Here is a 13,007-nt window from a genome sequence, read left to right as displayed (position 1 = left end):
ATCTGTCTCTTTAAGGAGAGACCTCCATACCACTGATGACTGAGAATAAGCAGTACTCGCAGAGATGTAGCGAAGACCAGAGAGCAGAAAGTGGAAGCAGGGGAAACCCCTGATGCTATGACACGTCTGAGAGGTGGAGCTGAGGAGAGCCCGGGAGCCCGCTATTTTCAGAAGTGGCCTGAAAGTGAGAACAAGATACTGGAAGCCCTGCATTTACATGCAGTGAGGAGAGAGGGAGACCGGAATCCGAATGCTTGTGGTGGAGTGACCATGAAGACTTTGTGGTGGGCAGTGCGGCTGTTCAGACTCCGAAACCACTACACTGAGGAGGCAACGAGATGTCCACTAACCCGCAGCCGCATCTGCTCCCAGGGAGAGAGAGGACCGAGAGTGGGACGCCGACAGTTAATAAGACTGGGAACTGGAGCGAGCAAAGCAGACCCATACTACTCCAAGCCCCAGCAATGTTCCCCTGAAGAATCTAAGGTAGCTGGGAGAACATGAGAACCGGGAGGACGTCAAGAGAAACTTGTCCCCGTGAAATTGACAAGAAATTGAATTTAAAGTCGATGAAGAGGAACTGTATTATTGTGAGAAAGAGACTCGCAAATAAACCTGAAAGAGAGATAACTACAACACGGGCACAAATCCCCTGGGAACAGGGGATGTGCCCCTTAAATCAAGAAGTATAGAGTGGAGTATATCAGAGAGCGTCTTCTATGAATACAAAGAGAAGTTAAGTGAACCAATTAAGGGAAAAGATAGTCAATGGCCCGAGGAAAGGGGGAACCTATAGAGCCACGACAGGATATCACAGCTAAGAAGCTGTGTTACTGAACTCAAAAAGGTATAGCAACCAGAATCTGAGAAGAAGCAGGAGACCGTAAAGGGGGTGGGGGTCCAATTGGTTAAGTATCCCTAAAGAGGCCGGAAGACCCACAGGCATTGTTAAACAGTGGTAAGTACTGATGCAGAAGGTGACAGACTTTTTAAAAATAGCCTACTAACAAGGAGTCCTGATGAGGAGAGACATTACCCTAACATAATCAGAAGGAGGGAGGCATCCTCCTGATCTTATTTAAGTTGTTTAGAATAGGGGTAGTGTCAGAACTAATTTTGGCAGCGAACCGATTCATTTGTGACTATCTAACAACTGATGAGCACCTCAGTTATTTATATAGGCAGGGAATACTCATATAGCAATAGGGAAAGCTAGGTCCCATTTTATAAATAACTAGTGGAAATGTCAGCAGTGTCTGCGTCCTTCTGACCCGCCACAGTGCAGATGTGCCCAGTAACAGTAGAGTGCACCCAATAGGCTTCAGACAATGCCCACAAACCTCCTTCCACAGGCACCAACGTTTGCCTGATCGTAATGCCAGAGGATTTCCTAACCCACACGAGAACCCCTATGGCATAAGATGAGAATGTGGTCCCAACAACTTCACACTTCCATCTAGTGCAAAATGTACCCACTCCCTGTGCATTAAGGTGGGTCACCTGTAACACAGCCAGCTCTACTTTGTGTCGGAGTACAAATGTATTTTACTCCTCTTGATCACAATATTGATGCCCCTCACGTTCCACCTAACCACGTTCAGAGCAGCCATAGGGAGAATACCATAAAACATGTAACATGTCCACCTGCAGCCCAAGGCGCATCCAACAGACAAACGGAAAACCCCTAACAAATGATCAAACACAATGCCAACAATCCCATCCATCAACATCCCTGTAGAGACCCTCCCCACTCCAAGAGGCCCAGCATGACCAACCTGAAATACTGAAAAATAGATTCCACCCCATTCAACAGAGTCCCGCTGCCACAAGGTTGGCAGACTACATTAGAGGCAAAACACTATGGTGGGCAAAACTTCACTACATGTCGAAAGAAAAACGGAGCCCCAATCGGAGTCCCAGCACATAGTAAACAAAAGACCCCCCGCCCCCATTCCCAATCAGGCTCCACAGTGACCTCTGCGTTACTTTCATCGTCCCATTTCCCCTGAGGAGTCCCTATGAGCAAGCAGTTCTGGCCAGTCACCATTTTTCAGCAGCAGAACCAGCCTCTTTGTGCCCCCAAATGTTAAGCTTTGTAAATCCACTGGACCATCCTCCAATTCGGTGCCATTCTCACTGGTCTGCAACCTCTCCTCCATGGTCTGGGTGCCAACCGCACCCACACACATGTATCCTCCCACTCAGATCAGCAGCAGGTGTTTCACTGCAGCACAAGCAAAGCTCTATCTGACCCTGTTAATATCATTCCTTAAGCCACTGCAACCCCCCCCACCCCCCCCGCCCCCAACACCACCCATCCGGAAGGCCTGGACTCCAGCCAGTCCAACGCTTCACTTGGTCTGTGAAAAAAGGAGCAAGCCTCCACAGGCAGCTTCAATTTGTCCGGATAGATGATAGTGTATCTGTGGCTAGGTTTCTTCCTCAAAATGTCATACAATTTACGTTGCCTCTGTACCTCTTGAGTAAAATACGGGAAGACCATGATTTCTGAGCTGCCCACGGCATACACCAAGCTCAGTCTATCGTCCTGTTAGATATCATGTGTTCGGTACGTTTTCTAAAGTCCAATTATGGTTGGACTCTATACGGCCTTACCCTTGGTTTCAGGGCCCCAACTTCTAAAATAGGCCTGTACTACTCAAGGTTGGTAGACTGGCAGAGCAGCCAGGCTTATCCTAGGAGGAGGAATGTGAGCTTTAAATCGGTACACAGAAATCAGAACATACACAGGCCCAAAGAAACAATTACACACTTTTAGTTATAAAATAAATATCTATTTGTAATATATGTACACAGGGCAATAAGTAACTAAGGTAATACTATATCAATTAACAACATCAAATGCACATCGGGATAATAAGGAGAAATAAGGCAGGTGATTAAATTATCTTGTACTTTTCTATCCACACAGTGACTTCAGTAATTTAAGTAAAAGCGCTTATTTGAATTAACTCTGCATTATTGTTATAAGTAAGTTCAAGAATGTAAAGAAGCAACATTAACTGGTAAGCAACACTGTAGCAATTCTTTGTAGGGTTTAGGTAGTCTTTCTCTAACTAGAAAATAGTTCTTCAGTTCAGGTTTTGGAGGGAAACGAGCAATGCCAAAGCAAGTAGGAATGGAAGATTGACTGTAGGGGAACCAGCAATGCCAAAGTCAAGAGGAATCCAACAGTTTTGAAGATATCTTCTTAGTACATGTATGTAGCAAGTTAGTTATTTAGAAAGTCACAGGAGCTTTGCGGAAACCTTCCTGTAGGGGCACAAGCTGTTTAAGCCTGGGCGACTGGAGTTGGGTGTACACCCAACCAGCAAAAATAGTACTCTAAATAGTGAGATATATGGATCAAGGTAAGTTTACCCTGAGCCCCACAGTATCTGGAGAGTGAAGATGATGATGCAGCTCGATGCCTTCTGGATGCACGACTACAAACCCGGTCTCCTAGTCGTTGGTCGTGGTGATGAAAGGGTGACCCCGGATGGGCGCCTGCACCAGTGTCGGTGTGTGGTTTTAGCGCCTTTTTCTCAGCACCAGGAGCGAAAGATCAATGCTGGTTAGAATCTTCTTTATTTGTAGGTCCTGCACTCTGGTGAGGGAACTCAGAGGAAGAGGTTTCATGCTTTTGGCAGTCCACATGGATGCCACTGAAGTTTCTGCGAGATTCGGCAACGGAAAGCCGATGCACTTCAAGGTGGTTGAGGTATCCCCGATATTCTTATTCTACAGCCCTGGAAGGTCGCAAGACGTCGGGCAATGGCTCAAATTGAAGATTGTCTTGAGGCTGGTTATGTCCACCAGCCCAGTCCTTAGTGGAGTTTCCCTGCCGGTGCAAGAACGGGGTTAGTGATACTTCAGTAGTGCCTCTTCGGTTACTGGAGGTGCTGCAGGCATCTCTGGTGATAGTCTTATTCAAAGCTTCCATTCCAGTGGTCAACGCAGCCTTCTGTCCCAAAAGCCTGCCTAACCAAACGCCCAGTTCAAAATGGTTCCAGCCATGTATGCCCTCAGACAAAGGCCAGAGAAGTTTCAGGCTCCTCCCTCCTTCCTGCCTCAGCAGACACAATGGAGCCTTGGCGGGCTTCACAAAGGAGTCCCGCCAACAGCAACACTCAGAGAGCCCACCCCCACCTGGATTGGTAGATGAAGAGCCAAGAAGCAACACATAAACGCAAACTGGTGATAGAAGATGGCTAGCATTGTGTGTTTTTACCGCAGGCTATGTTCGCAGCTGCAGTATAGCACCCATGGGTGCCCATTTTGTCAAAATGGCCCCAGTCTTCTTTTTTCACCATTTCTTGTTGGAAAGGTCCTTCTTGAGGTTCATGCTACATGCCAAACCAGGTTTGGTCCCTTTGTTGGTTTTCTCTTTGGCAGGATTCACTGGTGAAGCCCACCTCTGGCTCCAGCGTGTCTGGCAGGGCAGGAAGCGAGGAAGGTTCCTGAAATTCCCTGTGCTTAATCCCCTTGGTTACAGGAATGTACCCAAAGATTGGCTGGCTGTCCTTGGCGGACAGCCACCCTGCTGCGTGAGTGACAGCTAGGCTGCAAATGAATGGGAGAAACTTGGATAAAAAGCAAGGTCTTTTGCAAGGAAGGCAGTCAACGAATGGGCGAAGGAATCCGAAGAAGCACTTGGAAGAGAAGCTTGCTGGAACTCCTGGGCCGTTGGTTTGCTCAGTGAAGCCCTGCTGCAGTGCTGAAGCTCTGAATTTGCGTCGACTAGAGAAGCCCTGCAAAGGACAACTTCTCCCCTTGGGTTGGTGGGACCAATCGACCCCAAGACTAACTCGACTGGAACCCATCTCTGCAGGCTGTACTTCCATTGCTGCTGCATGAACTGAGTGCCAGTGGACAGGAACACCAGAATCGAGTGCATCATTTTTAAGTTGGACCCGAGCTCCAGGAAGATCCTCCGAACTCCCATGAAGCAGGACTAACCAAGCCCGAGCCACCTCAACAGAGTGCTAGACCCCAGAAGCAAGCAAAGCCCAAAAAGGTGTCCGAGAACTGCGGTGGTGCTATTTTCGAGAAGATAAAACCAAAGTACAGTTGTTCTGAACTTGGCCATTTGCTGCCGCTGACCTTCGAATCGTAGTGCAGGAGTCCCCAGGCGTCCTACCTCTTGTCACCACGACTGAGGACCAGGACCAACAGGATCTGCCATACTACAACAGGAACAGAAGCCAGCTGGAACCATTTTCTTCAGATTTAAGGTACTGTAAACTAAGGGGTACTTACCTCTTGTTCTGTAGCTTGCTTGCTCTTAGTTGAGACTTGCATTTGCTGCCCTTTGCAGAGTTGCTTGTAGCTTTGCCCTTCAGTGATTTCTTTTTCAACAAACTATCTCTAAAATGTTATGCATGACTGTATACTTACTTTCAAGAGGTGCCTCAGTTCCCCTAGGCTATGCTCAAGTGGCATTGGCTGTCCTGGCTCCCTGAAGACTATTCTAACCTTTGACTTTGTGTTTTAACTATCCCTCCAAAGAGTCATACATTCTTTACTTGTATAGCTGGGAAAGGGTTAATCTACATTGCATTGGGGGTTCAAAGGTGCTTACCTGTTTGAGACTTGTAATCCATGAATCACCTCCTTTTCCAATCAGAGATTGCCCATAGATGCCTCAATGCTGTTGCGTGATCTTCCTGTAGCCAATAGGCTCATCCCTTCTTTGTTTTCTTTAGGAAGGAGTTGCTCTGAAACCCTGTATAGGGAACATGTATATACAATTTTATGGTGTGCATGTTGTATATTATGTGAATGGATAAAAATAGTTACATAAGTGCAGTGGAACGTTTCCTCTTGAAATGTGTGCAGTAGACACATTATTGTTCTCTCCTGTCCCCACACTTTATCTCCAAATCATGTACTGGAGGATAGGCCCATGTTAGAAATGATGGTCTTAGTCTCAGCAGAGACCATCTTGGGTTTTAGTTGCTTACACCTCCCAAGCCATAGTGGCATGTGTGGGCCTTATCTAAATTCACTGCTCTGGTCATTGCACCTTCACCCTACAATCCTTCCTGCAAAAGGCTTCCTGCACATAGAGTTCAGCCTGCAAAGTTAAGAACTTATGACATTTTCTTAAAAATAACCCCTGTGCACTTTACAACTATTAGTATCTTACTGATGTAATTTTGTTTGCAATTCCAGTGACAGCTACCCAAAGTCTCGGATGCCAAGAGCACAAAGTTATCCGGACAACCATCAAGAATTTTCAGGTAAAGTAACACTCTAGGAAAGTCTGGTTTGGTTTGTAGATGAATAGATTAACCTTCCTGTCTACTGATAGATAACTAAACATTCAGATTCAGGTCACATGCGAATAAATAAGGTCAAAACCTAACTCCTGGATTCAAAAGGGAATAATCGGGTTTGTGTGATCTAATTTTGTTGCAATTTGTGTACACGCTGTACCACTTGTTTATGCATCTTAGATTATGCCACATTATTAGCCTTCTGAAATCCAAATCTCTAGCAATAATGGCAACCAATAACTGACAAACCAGAGATCTGGAATGTAGTTAAGTTATTATAATTGTTATTTTATAACGCACTTCATACCGGGGACCAGCTTCTAAGCGCAAGCTTGGGATTCGACCTGTGTTTCTATGCGTGGTCTTGCCTCCAAGACAAACGTGTTGCCCCTGAGCTATCCTCAATTAAAATTAGCAATGTAAAGACTACACTTAATTATGTACATATCGTTGTTTAAGATCCTAAATTAATTGCTAAAAAAAGTTGTAGGACATGTTGTTTGTATGGTAAATGGCTTTAACTAGTATATCAAGAGCTACTACAACTACTCGAGTAAGGGAGGTACAGGATTATCTGTTTCAATTCAGACAAATTACTCTTCACAAAAAAAGGTTATCTTTCAGAGACTTATTCATAACCATAAACAGTATATTAAGTGGGCTATGAACACCCTGGGTTATGTTGTGATGTATTTCAAGGCATAAAATAATTCTGTAGGTTCTGTAATCAAATGGGCACTTGTCTAGCAAACTTAGCTTTTTAAGTTGCGCTCTTCAATTAAAGCACAGCTCGCCCTGCATTCCTCTCTTGTCCTGTGTGCCCTCTTCGATCTCTTTTCTGTTCACTTCAAGTGCTAATGCAGAGAAACCTCAGCATTAATCATCTCCTTCACTTTTGTGCCAAATGCATGTTTGGGAATGATGAGCAAGAATGTCTTTCTTTTTCAAATAATTGCAAACCAGAAGTAATCTGGATGATACTTTAATTAAGCTTTCAATATCATGTCTGGCAAAGACTACTATGTGTCAACTTTATATTTTTTTAAGACATCATGCAATTCCATTCCTAAATTGTAAGTTGTGCATAATTACAGTATTGATACTGTAAAACACTGCATCATATCCAGTAAAGTTTAGGTTAGCATATCTAAATTTCATAGTGTCAACTATACTTAATTTTGTTCGGGAAGATGCATCATATTGATGAGTGAACACTTTTGAAAATGTGAATGACATGATCAAATGGTTTTGATTGCAAACAAGAGTTCTGTAACCTGCAGGTTTCATACATCTTGCAACTGGTGCTCCCATGAGCGAACCCATACTCCTTGACATTCTATATGATCACCCTGTTGCTTTATACCAAGTACCCTGAAAGTGAGATTACCACAAACTACAATATTCCACCTATTTTGCCCAGTAGTTATCTGCCTGCTATCCAGTCCACTCTGCTGAGTCTTTCTTGCCTCTTACATAACGAATACACAAAGCGAATTAGATGCTTACACAAAGTAGTGATCAATAGTTCCATCCAGTCTGTATATCTACAGATCTACTGCAATACCATACAGTGTAGTTGCCCAGCAGTGCTCGCTTTGCTTTATGATTGCATTATATATTGCAACCTGCAAGAGACTGCTGGCCAAACTGTTTTCAGAGCCTTTTTATCTTGTGTATTTGTGCCAATTTATGCAGCTAACCTACATTTTACAGACACTCATCTGTTGCTTGCAAAGTCTTTTCACTCACTTGCACAGTAAAGTAGATTTTATGAAGGGCGAGTAGCATTTGCAAGAGATGTTTAAAACTTTTATTGAACGTTTACTTTGTTTGCAGTAAATGTCAAATAAAATGTCAACGGTTTCACTGTGCATGGCGGCCTGTGGATGGCAGCAGTGTTCCACACATAAAGTGGGTTTGTAGTGAAATGTAACTTTTTAGAAAATCACATTTTAAATGTGTTGTCCTCCGTTATTAAGGGTAGATTGCATTTCTCTTAAGTTGAATAGGTAAACTAAGTTCTCTGACCTGCAGGTCTAGCTGAAGAATTTGCAAGGCCTGACTCCTCTCACTAATGTCTTATTTCAGCGGTATGCAAAACTGCTGTATTGCTGCTCATTGCATGTCTTGGGTACAAATAACGTCTGGTGACATTAACAATATTAGTACACAATTGCTAATCAAATGGGTCTGTTTGCTAATCAAAAAAGATTTAATTAGCAATGTCTGCTAATCAATTTTTGAAAACTACTTTATGCATCACCACCTCCGTTGTCTTATTGTGGAGGCTTCCCAAAAATGGAGCATACCTTGTGAAAGTATTTCAAATGTGCCCATGTTTTTTTAACTATTGAATTGTATGTATGTAGTTGGGAGTTGGAAGAGATTGATTTTCTATAACACTTACATTAGATATATGGTAAATTATATGTTAGAGTATGTTCAAAGTACCTCAATCGAATCTCTTTAGTCAAATAAATCGATTATAAACTATAAAGTATTGAATGGAAAGATCTATTCTCCGAAATATACTTTCATTGATATATTGACAGAATGAGTTTCAAAGCAAGTATAATTATATGCGCAGTGTAGACATAGTTAGGCCAAGTACTGCACCAGGATTATGGATAGTCAAAACAAGATATTTATATTAAAAAAAAGATTTGAGTGTATCAATTGGTTCCTGTGTTTCCGTCCTAAATAACTTTCTAGGCCTTATTAGAAACCTGTTTGAGCCAACATTAACCTGATGGTGGCACATGCAAATGTTTCTCCCTTAATTAGGCTTTTTCAAGGCTTTTACACAATGACAAATCTGTTATGAACACAAAAACCTGTTAGTTCGTTAGCCATTAATGTGCGTCTTAATAAATTGTTAATTCACAATTTATAACCATTTCTCAAAGCATTTACAAGGTTATTGCAGATGTCATTCTTATACATTTATATTTGTTTGGTGCAACCTTAAAATCGCTTTACAATATCGTCCGTTGCCTAAATTATAGTTGCATCTATAAATATAAGGAAGAACAGAAGGGGGCAAAGGAGAGAGGAGGTGAAAAAGAGTTGGGAAGGGTAGCCCAAGTCTAATCCATATGTCCTAGTTAGGCTCAGTGTTGGTGAACATGCACAAATGTTACATAATGAAACTGGATGCATTGGTTGGTTGAATACTTTAAAGCATTTACCTAATTATAATTAGTGATGGTGAAGTATAAGTTTAGAGAGACCACTCTGTGGTTATATAGTATCAGTCCAGATTGGTAGCATTTGGATCTATGTGCCTCTGTGCAGCATATCAAAGTGCGTTGAGTCTGGTAGTTATGATGATCAAGTTGCAGTTGTCTCCATTTAAATGTGTAAAAAGCCTAGTGCAAAACCATTCAGACTGGAATGTACCCTTATACTCCTTGTAAGTAGCGATTCCCTCTCTGTCTGGGCACTCAGTCATCTTCGATGAGAGGAAGTGTTTCAGCGTGTTCCTCCACCTCATTTCCATCAACGAAAAGAAGAAAGGCCCGGTAAGTTCTTTACTTTTTAGGACGCCCCAGCCCGGGGATTCCTTCCCAGGGTCTTCCAGGTGCCTCAAGGGCCTAATAGGCGCACCACAGTGGTCTCTGAGGGTTCCCGCATCGGACCTGCCAAAACCGCACTCTGTTCCGAGGTTCACCGTTTGGGTTCTAAAGTTCAGCCCATTTCTTCTGTGGCTTTGGATACAGGGGTTCGCCCTGAGGTCTCTACTTCTAGAGCTTTCCACACGGACACCGGGCTACGCCCTGAGGTCTCCATTTCTGGAGCTTTCCACACCGAGTCACGGCTCAAGGCCCCTCTTGACCCAAGCTATTTGTCCTGGGTTAAAACCCGAGGTTCCTCTTCTTGGGACTAAAGTCAGCACCAACTGAATCGAGAGATCCTCTTTGAAGGTCTTGTTGGTAAGGTACATTCCTCAGCCATCCCACGCTCAGGGTTGTGGTGGTACCGGTTCTGTCGAGGGGGCAAAGAGGGCGGTCACGGACCACAGGCCTTCCAGTACCGGCTCTGCCGAGGTTCCTCCGCTGGAGGCTAACTCTGGAGCAGTTTCTAAGATGTCCAGTAAACATCAGAGACCTGCCAGCACCGGCTCGACTGAGGATTCTTGTGTCAATACTAAAGTGTTACTTAAGTCCCCTGTGTCCCCTGAGGAGACAATTTCCTCATCTTCGCATGTGACACAGTTCTCAGGTGTCAACAAAATGGCACCCCAACCTCCATGGTCCACGGCAGCCATCTTGGATACCTCTTACACCAACGTTCACAGCGTCTGGTGCTGGGAGCATTCATTTTGGGGCTGAGCAGTCTTTTCCACGCTATATGGACAATAAAAACCTGTTCCGCCCTGGGTGTGCTGCCTCATACAGTCTTGCACCCTCCCTCTTCCGCACCACTGATCTATGTGGATCCGGCCGGTGGTGGGCCCTCCTGGAACCATCCTCATTGCATGTTTCAGATGCTCATGAATTCTGACCCCATGAAGGCGTATTTCAAATGTCTTTTCAAGGAAATGTACCCTGGACCTTCTGTTCCACATTCTTCCCTGGCTGGTCCTAGGCAGGTCCCGGTGGTGCCACCTCCTCCACCACTTCCTATTGGACCTCCTCCACCCCTCCCTCCTCTGCCCCGCTGTCTCCTATAGAGAAGACACCGGCAGAGCAGCACAGCACTTTAAAACCTGAGGCGGTACGCATGGTGGACCAGTCTTCTGTCCCGCTTCGTTGGATGACCCTCAAGCGCATCCTTATAGCGATGAGCAGCCCCACTCTGTTAGAGCATTCCATGACCAGTTCCTGGATAAGGGGGTGCTTTCTGGAGCCTTTACCCTGTCACCTCAGGAGCGCACCGGCCTGTCCCTCCAGAAGGACGTCTTGGCTGAGGCACGTAAGGTCTGGGATAAACCCCATACCGGGCTACACATCAACAAGAGGATTGCCGCTTGATATAAGCTTTGCGCCTCTGAGGAGATAGCCTTATCGGCTTGTCCGCTCCCTTCCTTAACGGTGGTGGCAGCAGCACCCACCCTCTGCGTCTTTTGCGGCAGTGTCCCAAATCTTTTCCAAAGAGGCTAAGCTCCTGGACGCCTTGTGCAAGAACGTTTTTGACAATTCGGCGCTCCTACTTCGTCATGCTAGCACCGAGCTCATCCTGACTGCAGCCAATCTGAGGCTGGGAAAGAGCTAGCCGATTCCAGGAGTGTATTCCTGCGGATAGGCTAGACGACTTTAAAGCCGGTTTGTCTGACGCACAGGATGTACTGGAAGCTGCGGCACACCAAGTAAATACTCTGCTCAAGGCCTTATGGTCTGGGTTGATATCTCCCGCCAGGCGTGGCTCCACGTGACGAAGTTCTCAAAGGAAGTGCAAGATAAAGTACTGGACCTTCCTTTTAATGGCAAGGAATTGTTCCATTCTTCTACAGACGAGGAACTCACAAAGACAAAAGCAAGTACCAAAACCACCAAATCTTTATAGTTCCTGGCGAAAGCTCCAGCTAAGGCCTCTACTCTTGCGTCCCGTCCCCTTTCCTCCATACTGCATGGACATCACTTCCAAGGGACGTGAGACGGAACCTTTTTCACCAGAAAAAACCTTCCTCCCCTTTAAATTTAGAGGCGTGTGGGGGTGTGTCCCAGGGAGCATGCGCTGCCCTGACTCTGCCCTCCGGCCCCACACCTCAGTCCCCTTTTCCACATCGACAGGAACTGGCCGAATTCACAAGCATTCCTGGGTTTGGCTTCGGCTGTGTAATTCCACGAGCGGATGCTTCTTGTCTTATTTGTTTTTTTTATCATTCAGGTACTCTGTCCTCAGGCGTCACGCTCCTCCTGGCGCATGTCGACTTCCACATGGTTCATCAGGTGTCCATCCTGCAACAGGCTCTTCCCAGCTTCAGACCCCCACGCCCTCTGCCTACATTACCTTGGCCCAGACCATGGTTGGCAAGCTTGTACAGCATGTGGCTTGCTGTCCTCGAAAGCGCTGAAGAACAGACTAGCCAGGTCGAGGGAGCTCTTCCAGAAATCACCTCCAGAGGACCTCAAGAACTTTGTGAAACATTGAGCCAAGCCCAAGGTAGGGCCAATATTCTCCATCGCACCCCGCAAAGGAGACTCCTTCCCAGGGACTCTCCTGGGCGGGAGGGACTGGTCAGGTCCTTATAACAGCATGTGCACTGAGGCTGCTGCAGCTACCGGCTTTTGGGCAGAGGGATCCTCGGATTCTCCTGGTGGTAATGTTGAGGGACCGGAAGGTTCTTGTACGGGATTGTCATCCGAGGGGCTCCACTCTTGTACCAGCAATATGGCTGAGGGGCTACGCCCAAGTACCGGCAATAAGTCAGAGGGGGCGCCTAAATGAGCTCTACCGACCCCTGGGTCGAGGCTGTCACACCTACTGGGCCTAGGCCCAAGGAGCAGGGTAGTCCACACGCAAGAGTCTTGGAGGAGGCTGGGCCCAGCGAGCCGAGCAACACGTCGCAGGCAGCTTGACAAGATGGCCGCCACTCCACGCCAGACACAGGCACCCGTCCGAAGCCATGCCAGGAATGCGGCGAAGAAAGAGTGTCAAGGTGGGACTTGCCCTAACCGGGTACCTGGCCTACGGCCTATCCCTCTTATGCGCAGGGCAGCTTCCCACTGCGTCCATACAGAGAGGGTATGCAGCGGCTCCAGCAGCTCCCATCTACCCCGCCAGTAC

The 13,007-nt window shown here is 45.9% G+C and overlaps 1 protein-coding gene across 1 annotated transcript in view; it reads left to right on the top strand.

Moving 5' to 3' along the window:
* MAP3K2 (mitogen-activated protein kinase kinase kinase 2) overlaps positions 1–13,007 on the top strand; it is a 1,280,649-nt gene that overhangs the window by 703,520 nt on the left and 564,122 nt on the right. The window contains exon 10 of the mRNA XM_069616795.1: positions 6,175–6,242. Within this exon, the coding sequence (XP_069472896.1) occupies positions 6,175–6,242 (68 nt within the window). The remainder of the gene's footprint in view (positions 1–6,174; positions 6,243–13,007) is intronic.

The sequence above is a fragment of the Ambystoma mexicanum genome, chromosome 9 (assembly GCF_040938575.1).
Source record: "Ambystoma mexicanum isolate Mex_15411 chromosome 9, UKY_AmexF1_1, whole genome shotgun sequence".
NCBI lineage: Eukaryota > Metazoa > Chordata > Amphibia > Caudata > Ambystomatidae > Ambystoma > Ambystoma mexicanum.
The sequence above is the reverse complement of the archived record's forward strand: the minus strand, read 5'-3'. Positions and strand labels throughout refer to the sequence as shown.